Source organism: Bufo bufo, chromosome 6, assembly GCF_905171765.1.
Source record: "Bufo bufo chromosome 6, aBufBuf1.1, whole genome shotgun sequence".
Classification (NCBI taxonomy): Eukaryota; Metazoa; Chordata; class Amphibia; order Anura; family Bufonidae; genus Bufo; species Bufo bufo.
The window spans coordinates 5,736,464-5,756,358 of record NC_053394.1 but is presented as its reverse complement, the minus strand read 5'-3'; the positions used below and the strand labels follow the sequence as shown (position 1 = coordinate 5,756,358).

Genomic DNA, 19,895 nt, shown 5'->3' with positions numbered 1-19,895 from the left:
CTCCCCCCCTGAGGGATCCATCTCCACTCAGGTGGAGGCTCAGGCCCTGGCCCTGCAGCGCTCGGTATCGGATGCGATCATGGCAGCCATGGGCTCCATGTCATCCATACTTTCACAAACCATTACTCATGCCCTGTCCGTCCCACCTTCCAATGTACCTGTGCAGGACCCCATTGCCACTCCGCAGCCTACCTCCAATGACCCTCCTATTACAGAGGAGGTTTTGACTGGTGCGCATCTTGCCACCCCAGAGACCGTGCTTAGATCACGGAAAAGGGCCTCTTCCCGCCAGGCAGAACGGGCGCGGACATGGAAATGCGCGAGAGCGCAATCACCGGAATTGTCTGACTCCGACAGAGCTTCAGACGAGGAGGCATTTGCGGATATAGATTATGAGGCAGAGGAGGAGGTCACCCCCCCAGTTCAGGGCCCCTCAGCTGCCGCTGCGGCGACCTCCTCTGCCAAGGATGTGGTGTCCCCTGTTAACGCTACCCACTCTGTGGCGGTACTAGATGATTCAGGTGAACCTATGTTCGACCCTGAATCTTTACATCACCCGCGTTCAGCGGAATGGCTCCCCTCCCCTCATGTGGGGGCCTATTTGGAACACTGGGTGCGTCACTCGCTTTCCCGCGAGTCACGCAACAAACTCAGAGCTGAGTGTCCCAGGCCATTGGTGCCCAATAAGGTCTGCGAGACCCCAATTGTGGACCCCAAGATGGCTCAATTTCTGGCCAAAACTGGCTGGAACTCCAAAAAAGGACTGGATTCAGCGCTCCGCAGCTGCCAGGACAAGATCTTAGATGTCCTTGGTCCACTGACCAAGATCTTGGAGATGGCTGAGTCAGCCAGGAATGAGGGATCCCTGATAGACCCCGAGGAATTACGGGGCTGGACCCAGAGGGCCATATGCCTTACCGGTAACGCCAATACAGCAGTGGCGATTGAGAGGCGCAAGTCTATTTTATTTAAAATAGACCCTAAGCTAGCTAATTTGGCGCTCACTGAGGCGGGAAAGGAAGCCCAGGGCCTCCTTTTCGGCGAGTCCTTCATTAAGGACATGAGCCGTTTTGTGGGCACCTTTACTGCGCTTGACAAGGCCCAAAGTTCGATGCGCAGAGTATTTCAGGGACGGGTCTCTCATCGGGCCGGCAGTGGTAGGGGCCGCCTGTCCGGCCGTGCTAGTTTCCAGGCCCGAGGATCGAGTAGAGGTGCCGGTGGACAACGTCCATTTTTCCAAGAACAACGTAATCCGTCTCCCTTCTTCGCCTCCAGAGGAAATCAATGGCGTTCTCGCTCCTTCCGGGGCAACCCCAACCATCGCAGACCCTTGGGTAAGTCTTCCCCAGCTTGGGGATTCTATGGTACCTTGTGTAGGGGGCAGACTCCGACTCTTTTTTCATGCTTGGAGTCTCATCACCTCAGACCCGTGGGTGCTGTCCACGGTCAGGGGATTTCACATAGAGCTCACGGGGTCTCCCTACCTTATTCCCTCCCCCCCGCCGGTCCCCCTGTCACACCCAGATTGCGCTCTGGTGGACGCGGAGCTGTGCTCCCTCAGACAAAAGCGGGCAATAGAACGAGCGTCCCCTGCACGGGGGACTGTGATCAGCAATATATTTCTCGTTCAGAAGAAGGGCGGGCAGATGAGGCCAGTCATCAATCTTCGCGCGCTGAATGCGGTAGTTCGCTACCGGCATTTCAAAATGGAGGGGATCCATCTTCTTCGGGACTTGTTAGTTCCTGGGGACTGGATGGTAAAGCTGGACCTGAAGGATGCATACCTGACGGTCCCAGTGGCCACTCACTCCAGGGACCTGCTCCAGTTCTGGTGGAACGGCGAGGTCTGGAGGTTCACCTGTCTGCCATTCGGACTGTCGTCAGCTCCTTGGTGCTTCACCAAGTTGCTGCGTCCGGTCGTGTCATGGTTGAGGACTCGGGGCGTCCGCCTAATCATTTACCTGGACGACATCCTTCTGATGCACGAATCCAGGGTGGGGTTACTGGAACATCTCCAGTGGACGTCGGATTTGCTTTCAGATCTCGGATTCCTCCTCAACATAGAGAAGTCCTGCCTCATCCCGGCTCAGAGGATGGAATTCTTAGGATTCACGGTGGATTCTCTCTCGGAGTCCCTCAGTCTGCCGACGGCAAAGTTGCGGGCGATCCGCAAAGAACTGAGACATGCGCTTCTCATACCCCATCTCTCATTGCGTCATCTGGCTCGCATCATCGGTCTGTTAGCCTCGTCCATCCAGGCGGTGTTTCCAGCTCCGTTACATTACCGTGCGCTCCAGCGTCTGAAGATCGCCCATCTTCGGACCGGTGCATCCTTTGCGGACGCGGTGGTCCTGGATTCGGAGGCCCGAGAGGAATTGAGTTGGTGGATAGCCAATCTGGAAGCGTGGAACGGCAGGGCGATTTTCGGCTCCCTGCCAGAAATGACCATAGAATCAGATGCGAGCCTCCAGGGTTGGGGCGCCCATTGCAATGGTGTATCTACGGGAGGCCCCTGGTCAGCGGAGGAGTCCCTCCTGCACATCAATGCTTTGGAGCTCCTGGCAGGATCTTTCGCGGCGAGGAGTTTTTCCAACGGGATCGCCAACGCTTGCATCAAGTTACGTATGGACAATATATCAGCAGTCCAGTATGTCAACCGTTTGGGGGGTACTCGCTCAGCGACGTTGGCTCGTCTGGCCAAGGACTTTTGGACATTTTGCCTATCCAGAGACATCATGGTCCAGGCGGAGTACCTACCGGGGCTGAACAACGTCCAGGCGGATTGGAACTCGCGCTACCTATCGGATGGCAGCGATTGGCAATTGGACCCTCTGGTCTTCTCAGCTATCTCGGAATTGTGGGGTCCGATGTCTATCGACCTGTTCGCTTCACGGCTGAACAGACAGCTCACCCGGTTTTACAGCTGGCGTCCGGACCCGGAAGCATTAGCAGTGGATGCGTTCCTCCAGGATTGGTCGGTGTCCCGCCTGTACGCGTTTCCACCATTCTCGATGATTCCGAGGACACTCTTGCAGGTGATTCGTCAGCAGGCGGACCTAGTTCTTGTGGTACCATTCTGGGGGTCTCAGGTCTGGTTCCCGTCGTTGCTGAGGATTCTAGTGGAGATTCCTGTACTTCTCCCGACCCGATCGGATCTCCTCCACAACCCTCTGGGACTACAACATCCCCTTCTACTCGACGGTTCCCTGCGGCTGCTGGCATGCCGGATCTCCGGACACCTGGATCGTTCGAGGGAATTTCGGCAGCAACTCGACAGTTATTGGACAGTGCATGGGCTCCCGGCACTAGGAAGTCGTACCGGGCAGCCTGGAGAACTTGGGCTAACTGGTGCGTGGAACGGGACTTGGATCCCGTTTCGGCACCTGTAACCCATCTGCTAGAGTTTCTCACCTCTCTCTTCGAGGCGGGGAAGGCATATCGGACCATTAACCTTTTTAGGTCCGCTATCTCTTCTACCCATGCGGGCTTCGAGGGAGTCGCGGCTGGCCAACATCCGTCTGTTTCTCGCCTTTTAAGGGGGGCTCGTTTATCTCGCCCTCCGCGTCCTCGTTTTTCCACAACATGGGACGTGGCCCTGGTCCTTACCTTCTTGTCCTCCTGGCCCGGGAACTCTGACCTCACAATTAGGCAATTGTCAGCTAAGCTTTTGACGTTATTTTGCCTTATTTCGTGCAAGAGGGTCTCAGATGTGAGGGCTCTTGATCACGACGCGCGTTCCTTTACCCCGGAGGGGGTTACTTTCAACATCTCGCGTCGCACGAAGACCAACATACGTTTCGTGTCCTACCCCAGTTTTCCTGACTCTCCGATCTTATGTCCAGTGGCGTGCCTTAAAGAATACGAGTCCAGGACTCTGGCGCATCGGTCTCCGAACAGTTCTCAGCTGTTCATTTCTATTCGTCATCCTTTTGGACCGGTTTCTAGCCCCACGTTAGCACGCTGGCTTAAATGGGTCATGTCATTAGCGGGTGTGGACACGTCTGTCTTCACGGCCCATTCTGCGCGTGGGGCCTCTGCCACCGCCTTGGCGGTGTCGGGTGCCAGATTAGAGGATGTTATGCGCCTGGCTGATTGGTCCAATGTTACCACGTTCAGGGAGTTCTATTTCCGTCCTCCACCTAATTTATTTGCTTCAATCATTGACGGGCTTTGAACTTGCAATACGAAGCCTCCGTGTCTTGCTGTAAAACTTAATGATTTTCCTATTTCATGACGTAAAGTCATAGTTTTATTAAAGACACGGAGGCGAGTATTGCCCACCCTATTCCCTCCCTTGGGGTTTTTCTCGCAGTTTTTGTTACAGAGGTCATGTATCATTATCTCTAGGTATTATTAACCTTTGAAGTTATTATGTTTTAGGTTTATTGTCCTAATGTTCTTGCATTGACATTGTATTTCATGTTATTTATTACAATTCTTATTGTGTTCGGTCACTTGTCACCTGTTTTTCCAGTGGCGAAGGTGGCGTCTGGACATTCTGTCTGGAGATGTTGTTTCACCTAGGCCTATGGTCTGTTTTATTTTCCAGGATGAAGTCTTTCCGTTACAGGATGCCGTGTTTTCCGGAGGATATGTTCTACAGTTTAGCCTGGTTGGCTAGTTGATTACGCTTCTGGGCGTTGGACTGTCTGTTCCAGTTGAAGTTTGGAGTCATCGTTGTGATGTTCGTGATGTCGGTTCGGTTCGGAGTTACAGTTGGGATGTTCGGGATGTCAGCACCAGAGGTTCAAAGAAAGAGGAAGTCACAGAGGAAGAGAGGCCTATTATAGGGGCCAGTGGGGAGGGACCTTGGTTGCTATGGTTCCTTATATGTAAATTTTTTTGCTCTTTGCTGCTATTGGTGGTTCAGTAAAGAAGGAGAAAGCAATACGAAGCAATACTCGCCTCCGTGTCTTTAATAAAACTATGACTTTACGTCATGAAATAGGAAAATCATTAAGTTATATCCTGTATTATACTCCAGAGCTGCACTCACTATTCTGCTGGTGCAGTCACTGTGTACATACATTACTTATCCTGTACTGATCCTGAGTTACATCCTGTATTATACTCCAGAGCTGCACTCACTATTCTGCTGGTGCAGTCACTGTGTACATACATTACTTATCCTGTACTGATCCTGAGTTACATCCGTGTATTATACTCCAGAGCTGCGCTCACTATTCTGCTGGTGCAGTCACTGTGTACATACATTACTTATCCTGTACTGATCCTGAGTTACATCCTGTATTATACTCCAGAGCTGCACTCACTATTCTGCTGGTGCAGTCACTGTGTACATACATTACTTATCCTGTACTGATCCTGAGTTACATCCTGTATTATACTCCAGAGCTGCACTCACTATTCTGCTGGTGCAGTCACTGTGTACATACATTACTTATCCTGTACTGATCCTGAGTTACATCCTGTATTATACTCCAGAGCTGCACTCACTATTCTGCTGGTGCAGTCACTGTGTACATACATTACTTATCCTGTACTGATCCTGAGTTACATCCTGTATTATACTCCAGAGCTGCACTCACTATTCTGCTGGTGCAGTCACTGTGTACATACATTACTTATCCTGTACTGATCCTGAGTTACATCCGTGTATTATACTCCAGAGCTGCGCTCACTATTCTGCTGGTACAGTCACTGTGTACATACATTACTTATCCTGTACTGATCCTGAGTTACATCCTGTATTATACTCCAGAGCTGCACTCACTATTCTGCTGGTGCAGTCACTGTGTACATACATTACTTATCCTGTACTGATCCTGAGTTACATCCTGTATTATACTCCAGAGCTGCACTCACTATTCTGCTGGTGCAGTCACTGTGTACATACATTACTTATCCTGTACTGATCCTGAGTTACATCCTGTATTATACTCCAGAGCTGCACTCACTATTCTGCTGGTGCAGTCACTGTGTACATACATTACTTATCCTGTACTGATCCTGAGTTACATCCTGTATTATACTCCAGAGCTGCACTCACTATTCTGCTGGGGCAGTCACTGTGTACATACATTACTTATCCTCTACTGATCCTGAGTTACATCCTGTATTATACTCCAGAGCTGCACTCACTACTCTGCTGGTGCAGTCACTGTGTACATACATTACTGATCCCGAGTTACATCCTGCAGTATACTCCAGAGCTGCACTCACTCCTGGGAGACCTGGCTGCGGGGTGACATCGGGGTGGACAGGTCGTCTCTGGGGTGCTGGTGGGTAAAAGCCATCTGTTCCTCAGAACGGCCAGATCTTACACGTGCAGCACATGGCAAATTAAATCATGAGGCCTCGGCCCTGCTTGGTGAATAGGCATCTTGATGTCAGCGATGTGTGAGGCGCATTCACCGGGGGCCCCAATGCTCCTGACATTCAGCAGCCGCCTGCAGGGTCAGAGGTCAGGATCAGCGTCGCAGACTTCAACATTTCAACCCGTCTTAATTGACAATGAATGAAACCGGCCTGTTACTGAGCCCCCGACGGGTGACCCCGCTGATGCAGACACCCAGCACCCGGTGAGCACCTAATCGGGGGCAGCACTTATTCACTATACTGCTCCTGTTTCCTCTGAAAACACTCAAATCCTTCATACACATTAAGAGGATAAAAGCAGTAAAAAATAACGTATCAGCGACCAGTTATACCACATAGATCCAGTGTATAATAAGGTATCAGCGACCAGTTATACCACATAGATCCAGTATATAAGGAATCAGCGACCAGTTATACCACATAGATCCAGTATATAATAAGGTATCAGCGATCAGTAATACCACATAGATCCAGTATATAAGGTATCAGCGATCAGTAATACCACATAGATCCAGTATATAATAAGGTATCAGCGACCAGTTATACCACATAGATCCAGTATATAATAAGGTATCAGCGATCAGTAATACCACATAGATCCAGTATATAATAAGGTATCAGTGATCAGTAATACCACATAGATCCAGTGTATAATAAGGTATCAGCGACCAGTTGTAATATGTGAGCAGTATATTATAATATCAGCAATCAGTTATACCACATAGATCCAGTATATAATAAGGTATCAGCGATCAGTAATACCACATAGATCCAGTATATAATAAGGTATCAGCGACCAGTTGTAATATGTGAGCAGTATATTATAATATCAGCAATCAGTTATACCACATAGATCCAGTATATAATAAGGTATCAGCGATCAGTAATACCACATAGATCCAGTATATAAGGTATCAGCGATCAGTAATACCACATAGATCCAGTGTATAATAAGGAATCAGCGACCAGTTATACCACATAGATCCAGTGTATAATAAGGTATCAGCGACCAGTTATAATACCACATAGATCCAGTATATAATAAGGTATCAGCGATCAGTAATACCACATAGATCCAGTGTATAATAAGGTATCAGCGACCAGTTATACCACATAGATCCAGTATATAATAAGGTATCAGCGACCAGTTGTAATATGTGAGCAGTATATTATAATATCAGCAATCAGTTATACCACATAGATCCAGTGTATAATAAGGAATCAGCGACCAGTTATAATACCACATAGATCCAGTGTATAATAAGGTATCAGCGATCAGTAATACCACATAGATCCAGTATATAATAAGGTATCAGCGACCAGTTATACCACATAGATCCAGTGTATAATAAGGTATCAGCGACCAGTTGTAATATGTGAGCAGTATATTATAATATCAGCAATCAGTTATACCACATAGATCCAGTATATAATAAGGTATCAGCGACCAGTTATAATACCACATAGATCCAGTATATAATAAGGAATCAGCGACCAGTTATACCACATAGATCCAGTGTATAATAAGGTATCAGCGACCAGTTGTAATATGTGAGCAGTATATTATAATATCAGCAATCAGTTATACCACATAGATCCAGTATATAATAAGGTATCAGCGACCAGTTATAATACCACATAGATCCAGTATATAATAAGGTATCAGCGACCAGTTATGCCACATAGATCCAGTGTATAATAAGGTATCAGCGATCAGTAATACCACATAGATCCAGTGTATAATAAGGCGATCAGTTGTTATATGTGAGCAGTATATTATAATCAGCTATATCACATAATCACGTCGTCAGATCAGTATACATTATATACTTTCTTGACGTATAATAAAGTCACGCTGGTCCAGTATGTAATGCACACTATATGTACAACAGCATACCACCAGTATAACACAATACACCAACATAACATATATCATACTTTACAAGCAGTGTGCATGATATAAGCAGTATATAACGGCAGGTGAGCTAGCCTCAGCGTATAACAGTGCGGGGCCGGGGGTGGACAGGCCTCTGGGGCCCTCAGAGAGCAGTATATAACGGCAGGTAAGCTAGCCTCAGCCTATACCAGTGCAGGGCCGGGGGGGGACAGGCCTCTGGGGCCCTCACAGAGCAGTATATAACGGCAGGTGAGCTAGCCTCAGCGTATAACAGTGCGGGGCCGGGGGTGGACAGGCCTCTGGGGCCCTCACAGAGCAGTATATAACGGCAGGTGAGCTAGCCTCAGCGTATAACAGTGCGGGGCCGGGGGTGGACAGGCCTCTGGGGCCCTCACAGAGCAGTATATAACGGCAGGTGAGCTAGCCTCAGCGTATAACAGTGCAGCTTCCTGTAGAACAATTAACCCTTTGAAGGCCACTTCAGTTGTTAATTTTGAAGCCCCTACTGGTCAGTGCAGACTGCCACATGTGGGCCTAGCAATTTACTAGGAACTGCTAACGACATTGAGGCATGAGGTGCCCCTCGCCTCGTACCTTGTTCTTAGTGAATTGATAGGTCCCCCTCTAGTCCACGCTATGGCCCACCCTTGCCTAGCTGATGATATATTGGCACAGCGGGCAGGACATGCAGGGTACCTACCCTGCAGGATCTGGTACATGCTCCAGTATATCCGCAGACAGTTCTTTTCTTTCTTCATTCCTCGTTTACAGCGGCAGTTGTACAGGGACTTTTGTTTCAGCGCCTCGGTGGCGTTCTTGCACTCGTCTTTGGCCTCCAGGCCGGTGACTTTGCTGAAGTTGGTCTCTTTTCCGGCCACGCACTGGCGCAGAGTCCTGTATTTGGCGCTGCATTCAGCCTCTTTCAGGCACTGCTCGTTGGCTTTTACACAGTCCAGTCGGTCCCCAGATGGCAGTCGCCTCAACTCAGCAGACAGAACGGCATCTACGGCAGCAAAGAGAGACACAAGGTGACATAAAGAGCGTTAATACCGTCGTAGGGAGAGTCCCAGCATCTGCAGACTCAGCAGCAACAGCATTAACAGGACTGCAGGGGACACTGGAGCGGCTGAACCGCCACGTGTGAAGAAGAAAACGCCGGCCAGGTTAACAGCCAGTCTGCAACCACCACTAGAGGGAGCTCAATGTATACTGAGTGCCGTGGGTAGTCTGCAGCGCGCTGATGAGCTCCCTCTAGTGGTGGCAGAATGCTATCAGAATGGTGGTAGAATGTGTCTATGCTGGGAGTTTGGAGCTGTGTATCAGAATACAGCAGCTCTGTCCGTTATAAAGATAATTAAAAAAAGATAAAAATAAAAAAATTGTGTTCCCAGACAGAAATTTGCTTAAAGCTGGATATTCCTCCTTCTTCAGGGGTACCAGCAGTGATACTAATACACCAGGGTCACTTCACCCAAAAAAGAATTTCGCTATTCCTCCAAGCATTACGGGTTTGTTACTCCAGTAACGACTCCAGCCTAATTACATCGATAGACGCCAAATCTATCAATATGATGGACATTACACTTACTGCAACTCCCATCATCTCAGATACCACCATGACAACCTCATCTCAACTTCAAAACTTCCTGGGAACGGGGACCAGACCGTCACTGGGGCAGCAGCCATGGCTCTCACGGTGACATACAAGTACTATCACTTCCAGGCTGCACTGATACATTGTAACAAACCATCACAGCAGGAGAGAGGTTTGCACTGCTTTGTTTACCCCTCAGAGGATCGTCTACACTGGATACAAACCCTCAAACAAGAATGACCCCATTCACTGACAGTAAGCAGAGATCTGGTCACGGTCCCTTCTGTGACAGATGTCAGGAGATCAAGGAGACTGGCGGAACGTGGAGGAATCTAACAGCCTCTTTGATTACTCTTTATTCAGTGTTTGTTTCAGGTGTAGCTTAGTACTCATTACTCTACCCTACTTAGTGTTGCCCCACCCTTCTGACTGCGCGGTAGATGGCTTCATTTGGGTTTGGCAGAGCTGGCGCAAGGTTGTCTCTGGTGTTCCTTCTCATCCATCACTACAGAAGTTAAGTGTCGCGCTTGTTTGTGTTTTGTTTTCCCTTCCTTGCTTGCTGTTACTAGGCCTCAAGGAAACGTGACCTGTCGGAACGCCAGGCTCTATCCTCTCGGTCAGGAGATGCATGTGAGGGGCGTTAGGAAAGCACCGAAATCAGTGACGTGCGACATGTTTGGCACACGAGTCACATGACGTGACCACATCATCCACGGTCACCACCGTGTACACGGCACAAAGTCATCAGATGACAGGACCCTGTGTACGGCCATCCGATGAGCTCACCGTGTATGATGGCGTCATCTGCAGCGTCCACCTGCCAAGAATCTCATAGATTCCAGGGACTCTGCTGAGTCACAGCCTTATCATCATGTACAATGAGCAGTAAGGACTACAACCCTCATCATGACTATTAACTATTCTACAATGAATTCTAAATGATATGGAATATGACTGGTCATGACCTCAGAGGTGAATACAGAAGACTGGCAGTCGGGGATCCGAGGGGATGTACGCTGGGATTTGTGGAGGACCCCACACAAGTCCCTATTGTTCTCCAGTAGTCGGGTCCTTCGGGACGATAACCTGGGAAGACTCAACACAACCTCATCTCATTCAGGCCCCAGAAATCAGTCACAGGAGGAGCCCCATCCTCATAATCCAAATCACAATCTATCACTCCCATCATCCCTGTCTGACGGAGCTCATAATCCAAAACCCCTGCCTCACACACAATGTATCACTCCCATCATCCCAGACACCATAAGCTCACAATCTACCCTGCCTAGCACATATACAATGTATCACTCTCATTATCTGTGTCCCCGGAGGTTACATTTAATATCCCTATCCCACAGTCTATCACTCCCATCATCCTGGATGCCACGTACGTGTTTGTATACTGGGGCTGCCCCCTCTGTAACATTACGGTAAATAATCCTCCCACAGCCAATAATACAATAGAGGTCATTTCCAAAAAGAATAAAAAGACCCCAAATAACATCTGCTAATCGGACCTGATGGCCTCCACCTGGTCTACAGCGCCCTCTGGCTGCAAGAAATGGAATAATCAGAAAGGGGAAGACATTCAGCCTGAGATCCTGTACAGGGAGGAGACATCTGGGATGGGGGGGGGGGGGGGGGCGGGGGGGGGCGCATGTTCCCCTGTCTATGAGGGGAGCAGCTGCAGAACGTCTAAGACAGGATGAGAGGACAACCTCTAACCAGAGTCCAGCTGTATCACATACACTGACCTAAAGAATTATTAGTGCCACCATACTAATACGGTGTTGGACCCCCTTTTGCCTTCAGAACTGCCTTAATTCTACGTGGCATTGATTCCACAAGGTGCTGATCGCATTCTTTAGAAATGTTGGCCCATATTGATAGGATAGCATCTTGCAGTTGATGGAGATTTGAAGGATGCACATCCAGGGCACGAAGCTCCCGTTCCACCACCTCCCAAAGATGCTCTATTGGGTTGAGATCTGGTGACTGTGGGGCCATTTTAGTACAGTGAACTCATTGTCATGTTCAAGAAACCAATGTGAGATGATTGGAGCTTTGTGACATGGTGCATTATCCTGCTGGAAGTAGCCAGAGGATGGATACATGTTCTCATTCTGTTTACGCCAAATTCGGACTCTACCATTTGAATGTCTCAGCAGAAATCGAGACTCATCAGACCAGGCAACATTTTTCCAGTCTTCAACAGTCCAATTTTGGTGAGCTCGTGCAGATTGTAGCCTCTTTTTCCTATTTGTAGTGGAGATGAGTGGTACCCGGTGGGGTCTTCTGCTGTTGTAGCCCATCCGCCTCAAGGTTGTGCGTGTTGTGGCTTCACAAATGCTTTGCTGCAGACCTCGGTTGTAACGAGTGGTTATTTCAGCCAACGTTGCTCTTCTATCAGCTTGAATCAGTCGGCCCATTCTCCTCTGACCTCTAGCATCCACAAGGCATTTTTCCCCACAGGACGGCCGCATACTGGATGTTTTTCCCTTTTCACACCATTCTTTGTAAACCCTAGAAATGGTTGTGCGTGAAAATCCCAGTAACTGAGCAGATTGTGAAATACTCAGAACGGCCCGTCTGGCACCAACAACCACGCCACGCTCAAAATTGCTTAAATCACCTTTCTTTCCCATTCTGACATTCAGTTTGGAGTTCAGGAGATTGTCTTGACCAGGAGCACCCCCCGAAATGCATTGAAGCAACTGCCATGCGATTGGTTGACTAGATAATTGCATTAATGAGAAATAGAACAGGTGTTCCTAATAATTCTTTAGGTGGGTGTATATTGGGGACCTCACAGAAATGGAGACTGACCCAGGGAGGGGGTCTCCTGACATAGAACTAGGGGGGTCTCCTGACATAGAACAACACCTAAAACCCCATGGAAATGTGCTGCCGAGATAAAGACACTGCAGAAAAATCTTGGAAGAGTCCCCCAAATCAGTTATATCCCCCATCTGCTCAGAGACCAATCTGTCGGGTGAGGGATGGATTCCAGGAGACAATGACCAACCACTAACTTCATATTCCCAAAGACTTCTTCCCAGGAACCTTCACCATTAGTGGTCAGACATTTCCAGGGGTGCCCTCCATCTGCTAGAGGCATGTCCAGGGGTGTCCTCCATCTGCTAGAGGCAGTTACAGGGGTGTCCTCCATCTGCTAGAGGCAGTTACAGGGGTGTCCTCCATCTGCTAGAGGCAGTTACAGGGGTGTCCTCCATCTGCTAGAGGCAGTTACAGGGGTGTCCTCCATCTGCTAGAGGCAGTTACAGGGGTGTCCTCCATCTGCTAGAGGCATGTCCAGGGGTGTCCTCCATCTGCTAGAGGCATGTCCAGGGGTGTCCTCCATCTGCTAGAGGCATGTCCAGGGGTGTCCTCCATCTGCTAGAGGCATGTCCAGGGGTGCCCTCCATCTGCTAGAGGCATGTCCAGGGGTGTCCTCCATCTGCTAGAGGCATGTCCAGGGGTGTCCTCCATCTGCTAGAGGCATGTCCAGGGGTGTCCTCCATCTGCCAGAGGCATGTCCAGGGGTGTCCTCCATCTGCCAGAGGCATGTCCAGGGGTGTCCTCCATCTGCTAGAGGCATGTCCAGGGGTGCCCTCCATCTGCTAGAGGCATGTCCAGGGGTGCCCTCCATCTGCTAGAGGCATGTCCAGGGGTGTCCTCCATCTGCCAGAGGCATGTCCAGGGGTGTCCTCCATCTGCCAGAGGCATGTCCAGGGGTGTCCTCCATCTGCCAGAGGCATGTCCAGGGGTGTCCTCCATCTGCCAGAGGCATGTCCAGGGGTGTCCTCCATCTGCCAGAGGCATGTCCAGGGGTGTCCTCCATCCGCCAGAGGCATGTCCAGGGGTGTCCTCCATCCGCCAGAGGCATGTCCAGGGGTGTCCTCCATCTGCCAGAGGCATGTCCAGGGGTGTCCTCCATCTGCTAGAGGCATGTCCAGGGGTGCCCTCCATCTGCTAGAGGCATGTCCAGGGGTGTCCTCCATCTGCCAGAGGCATGTCCAGGGGTGCCCTCCATCTGCTAGAGGCATGTCCAGGGGTGCCCTCCATCTGCTAGAGGCATGTCCAGTGGTGCCCTCCATGTGACGAGAGAAATTTCCATAAGTGTCCTCCATCTGACATTTCCAGCGGTGTCCTCCATTGGCAGAGACCATATCCCTACAGTACTGACTAGTGGCCTGACCTCTCTACCCGTCTATCCTCCCGAACATTCTTATATCTGTGGGGTTCTCCATACTGCAGAGCTTCATTTCCCAGTGCTGTCCTGCGTTTGCCAGGACCCCATTCACCAGTGATGCTGACCATATTCCCACTGCTCTCCACGTTTCCAGACACGTGTGGTGTCCTTCGAAGACATAAGTCACCCATGATGGCCGCCACACTCGCCCCTGATCACAGTATTCCATGGTCTCAGAGACATTTTCCAGTGATCTCCTTCATAGTCTTGAGGTATCCTCCACATCCCCAAAGACATTTCTCAGTGATCTTCTCCACTGTCCTGAGCCTCCAAGACTGGTGGCCTCCACTCCTCCATTAGTGGCATGGCATCCATTGCCCTAGAGACACATTTTATAATGGAGGCCTCCAATCTTCTAGATACTCACTTCTAAGATGCTGCCTCCATACTCTAAGAACCATTTGCTCCTTGGCCTCCATCATCCGTCTTCTCCATTTTTCAGCGATACAGTGGACGTCTCCAGTCTCTAGACACTTCATTACCAGTGGACGCCTCCATCTCCAGAGGATAATTCTCCAGTGATGTGTTGTGGGCCTCTCTCCCAAGGCTTTATGCCCTCTTTTTAGAGCCCCATCCCCACATTTTAGACTTTGACATGTAACTCCAGTTCCTTTCAGACGGCAGGACACCACCGGCTCATCACACAAGAACATTCGCCTTTTTCAGACCTTGGCAGATATCAATATGGAAATGACGTTGGGATCAGAGAAAACATGTTTTACTTAAATATTTACTCTGTGACCCAAAGTAAGAGGATATTACTCAAGACGCCATGTCCACCACAAGAACCAGGAGGCTACAGGAGCTGAGGAGCAGGGCACACTGCAGAGGGAACCCAATAAATAACCCTCTATAAAAGGAACAGACGACGGGCAGGGGCCACAGAGTCACTAGTGCCAGGCAGAGGCAGTAGAAGGACCCCTGCAGGCCCCTCTGCTCACTGCACCTACCATACACATTGCAGAGCATGCTGTCATCTCCCCTGTACATGTGGAGGGCACTGCCCCACAATTAGCCAATTAAGCCCCCCACCCCCACAGAAAGCTGCACAGAAGCCAGGAAGGAAGCCAGTCACTTTTCTCAGTATAAGAAGCCAAACTTGTAACCCAGACACTGCCCGAACCCTGCCAAGTCCAGCAGAGAAGCCCCATTAATCAGTGTGCAGTCCCCACAGTGCGGAGCAGAAAGGAGCAGATGGCGCTGGGTAAATACACCAAGCTCCACAAGGTCTCCCTGTCTGCAGCATGAATATGGGGGGCTGGCGTCACCTCCTCTGCTGGGGTCACACTGCACCTCCTCTGCCGGGGGGGACTGTGGTCACCCTCCACCTCCTCTCCTGGGGTCAACCCTCCACCTCCTGTGCTGGGGGGCTGGGGTCACACTGCACCTCCTCTGCCGGGGAAGACTGGGGTCACCCTCCACCTCCTCTCCTGGGGTCAACCCTCCACCTCCTGTGCTGGGGGGCTGGGGTCACCTCCTCTGCTGGGGTCACACTGCACCTCCTCTGCCGGGGGGGGGGGGGGGGGACTGGGGTCACCCTCCACCTCCTCTCCTGGGGTCAACCCTCCACCTCTTCTGCCGGGTGGGGGGCCCTCTAGGATACCTTGTATGGACATCAGACGAAAGCCGTCGCAGTTACAATCTAGCGATGACTGAACAGGGCTCTAACCTCAGCAGCTCCAGAAAACCTCCCACATTGGAGCCAGATCTAGGGGCCACAGCTGCAGGAGTTTGTAGACTCCCTGCAGAACATTGCACTATTTGTCCCGTTACATCCACAATACAGATACAAATCTATGCATGTCTATAATCCCAGAGTAAGTCTGCATACAATCTGTAGAGGAGACAAGTCTGCGTATAATCTGTAGATGAGACAGGTCTGCGTATAATCTGTAGATGAGACAAGTCTGCGTATAATCTGTAGATGAGACAAGTCTGCGTATAATCTGTAGATGAGACAAGTCTGCGTATAATCTGTAGATGAGACAAGTCTGCGTATAATCTGTAGATGAGACGAGTCTGCGTATAATCTGTAGATGAGACGAGTCTGCGTATAATCTGTAGATGAGACAAGTCTGCGTATAATCTGTAGATGAGACAAGTCTGCGTATAATCTGTAGATGAGACAAGTCTGCGTATAATCTGGAGATGAGACGAGTCTGCGTATAATCTGGAGATGAGACGAGTCTGCGTATAATCTGGAGATGAGACGAGTCTGCGTATAATCTGGAGATGAGACGAGTCTGCGTATAATCTGTAGATGAGACGAGTCTGCGTATAATCTGGAGATGAGACGAGTCTGCGTATAATCTGTAGATGAGACGAGTCTGCGTATAATCTGGAGATGAGACGAGTCTGCGTATAATCTGGAGATGAGACGAGTCTGCGTATAATCTGGAGATGAGACGAGTCTGCGTATAATCTGGAGATGAGACGAGTCTGCGTATAATCTGGAGATGAGACGAGTCTGCGTATAATCTGGAGATGAGACGAGTCTGCGTATAATCTGGAGATGAGACGAGTCTGCGTATAATCTGGAGATGAGACGAGTCTGCGTATAATCTGGAGATGAGACGAGTCTGCGTATAATCTGGAGATGAGACGAGTCTGCGTATAATCTGGAGATGAGACGAGTCTGCGTATAATCTGGAGATGAGACGAGTCTGCGTATAATCTGGAGATGAGACGAGTCTGCGTATAATCTGGAGATGAGACGAGTCTGCGTATAATCTGGAGATGAGACGAGTCTGCGTATAATCTGTAGAGGAGACGAGTCTGCGTATAATCTGGAGATGAGACGAGTCTGCGTATAATCTGGAGATGAGACGAGTCTGCGTATAATCTGGAGATGAGACGAGTCTGCGTATAATCTGGAGATGAGACGAGTCTGCGTATAATCTGGAGATGAGACGAGTCTGCGTATAATCTGGAGATGAGACGAGTCTGCGTATAATCTGGAGATGAGACGAGTCTGCGTATAATCTGAATCATCTGTGATTTTTGTTTCCACCAGTTGTTTTATTCTGCACTGGAATCACTTCTAATTGACCAGCAAAATCTCCTGCATGAAGAATCCAACTAATCCGCGGTACATTATACACAGGGGCCACAGTGAACCCCAGGAGGGGCCCCCAGTAACAGACTTTGATAATAAACAGCCGGAATTCTGGGTTATAAAGAGACGAGGGACCCAAGATCCTGGGCCCCCGACAACCTGCGTCATATATTGAGGACCAGAGGAGGAAAATAACATATCCCCCCAGTGCCCCACCAATACACTGGGATCCCTCCCCTCAGACCGGATCACCCCATGGAGGGATCTCCTGCACCCAGTCCTGATCACCCCATGGAGGGATCTCCTGCACCCAGACCTGATCACCCCATGGAGGGATCTCCTGCACCCAATCCTGATCACCCCATGGAGGGATCTCCTGCACCCAATCCTGATCACCCCATGGAGGGATCTCCTGCTCCCAGTCCTGATCACCCCATGGAGGGATCTCCTGCACCTAGTCCTGATCACCCCATGGAGGGATCTCCTGCACCCAGACCTGATCACCCCATGGAGGGATCTCCTGCACCCAGACCTGATCACCCCATGGAGGGAGCTCCTGCACCCAGACCTGATCACCCCATGGAGGGATCTCCTGCACCCAGTCCTGATCACCCCATGGAGGGATCTCCTGCACCCAGCACTGTTCACCCCATGGAGGGATCTCCTGCACCCAGTCCTGATCACCCCATGGAGGGATCTCCTGCACCCAGTTCTGATCACCCCATGGAGGGATCTCCTGCACCCAGCACTGTTCACCCCATGGAGGGATCTCCTGCACCCAGTCCTGATCACCCCATGGAGGGATCTCCTGCACCCAGTCTTGATCACCCCATGGAGGGATCTCCTGCACCCAGTCCTGATCACCCCATGGAGGGATCTCCTGCACCCAGTCCTGATAACCCCATGGAGGGATCTCCTGCACCCAGTCCTGATCACCCCATGGAGGGATCTCCTGCACCCAGTCCTGATCACCCCATGGAGGGATCTCCTGCACGCAGTCTCTGTCCCAATAACATTATACAGGAACCTCATGCACCAGGTCCTTGAGCCGATCACTTATACACAGATCTCCTGCACCCAGTTGCCGCCCTTATGACAATATAACAATCTCCTGTCTCCAGCGCCTATTACTTTACACACAGGTCTCCAGTCCTCGTCCGATCCAATCTCCTGCTCCAAGTCCCTGGGCTGATTCAGTTATATGGGGATCCCCTTAAAACAGTCCCTGATCACTTTATATATAGTTATCCTGTAACCCTTCCCCCTGATCACTTTATATAAGGATCCCTGTACTGATCACTGATCTCCAGTCCTTAGCTTCATCCCTGGGTCTTCCGCATCCAGTCTCTACCTGGGATGACTTTGTGAAACCATCTCCTTTGCAGGGACCCTCTGCACCCAGTCCTTGCCCTGATCACTTCATTCTAGGACCCCCTGCACCCAGTCCTTGCCCTGATCACTTCATTCTAGGACCCCCTGCACCCAGTCCTTGCCCTGATCACTTCATTCTAGGACCCCCTGCACCCAGTTCTTACCCTGATCCCTTTATTCTAGGACCCCCTGCACCCAGTCCTTACCCTGATCACTTCATTCTAGGACCCCCTGCACCCAGTCCTTGCCCTGATCACTTCATTCTAGGACCCCCTGCACCCAGTCCTTAACCTGATCCCTTTATTCTAGGACCCCCTGCACCCAGTCCTTAACCTGATCCCTTTATTCTAGGACCCCCTGCACCCAGTCCTTACCCTGATCCCTTTATTCTGGGACCCCCTGCACCCAGTCCTTGCCCTGATGACTTCATTCTGGGACCCCCTGCACCCAGCCCTTGCCCTGATGACTTTATTCTGGGACCCCCTGCACCCAGTCCCTGATGACTTTATTCTGGGACCCCCTGCACCCAGTCCCTGATGACTTTATTCTGGGACCCCCTGCACCCAGTCCCTGATGACTTTATTCTAGGACCCCTGCACCCAGTCCTTGACCTGATCACTTCATTCTGGGACCCCCTGCACCCAGTCCCTGATCACTTTATTCTGGGACCCCCTGCACCCAGTCCCTGATGACTTTATTCTAGGACCCCTGCACCCAGTCCCTGATCACTTTATTCTAGGACCCCCTGCACCCAGTCCCTGATCACTTTATTCTAGGACCCCTGCACCCAGTCCCTGATCACTTTATTCTAGGACCCCCTGCACCCAGTCCCTGATGACTTTATTCTGGGACCCCCTGCACCCAGTCCCTGATCACTTCATTCTGGGACCCCCTGCACCCCGTCCCTGCCCTGTCTTGGTGATGCCCACACACATGCATGGTACAGAGACTGACACTCACCCATCAGAGGCAGCAGCAGGTACAGGGTGACACCCAGCATGGTCCCCGCTCAGTCACAGATCCCAGACGGGCTCAGCAGGTAACAACATCCACATCCCACAAGTTCCTATCCTCCGAAAGAGAAGGAAGAGCCCGGAGGGGTCCAGGCAGCACTCACAGTGCGACCCCCGATACAATCCAACCTGCAAATCCAGGAGCAGAAGCTGGAGCTGCAACCGCACGGAGAGCGCAGCCGAGGACTAGTGAGCGGAGCGGCCAGGACCGGGGGCGGGGCCTGCGCGGGAGGGGCGGGGTCACGGGGGAATGGGCGGGGCTACAGACAGAGCTCGGGATAATAGTGGGGGGCAGAGGAGCTCTGCTGTGTGTGCAGAGACTGGGGGGCAGAGGAGCTCTGCTGTGTGTGCAGAGACTGGGGGGCAGAGGAGCT

The 19,895-nt window shown here is 50.7% G+C and overlaps 1 protein-coding gene across 1 annotated transcript in view; it reads right to left on the bottom strand.

The window, feature by feature from the left end:
• GFRA1 (GDNF family receptor alpha 1) overlaps positions 1-19,691 on the bottom strand; it is a 161,776-nt gene extending 142,085 nt beyond the window's left edge. The window contains exons 1-2 of the mRNA XM_040434699.1: positions 19,469-19,691; positions 8,937-9,239 (exon numbers count right to left, since the gene is read on the bottom strand). Coding sequence (XP_040290633.1) covers positions 8,937-9,239; positions 19,469-19,508 — 343 coding nt within the window. The 5' untranslated portion in view covers positions 19,509-19,691. The remainder of the gene's footprint in view (positions 1-8,936; positions 9,240-19,468) is intronic.
• Positions 19,692-19,895: the final 204 nt, after the last annotated feature.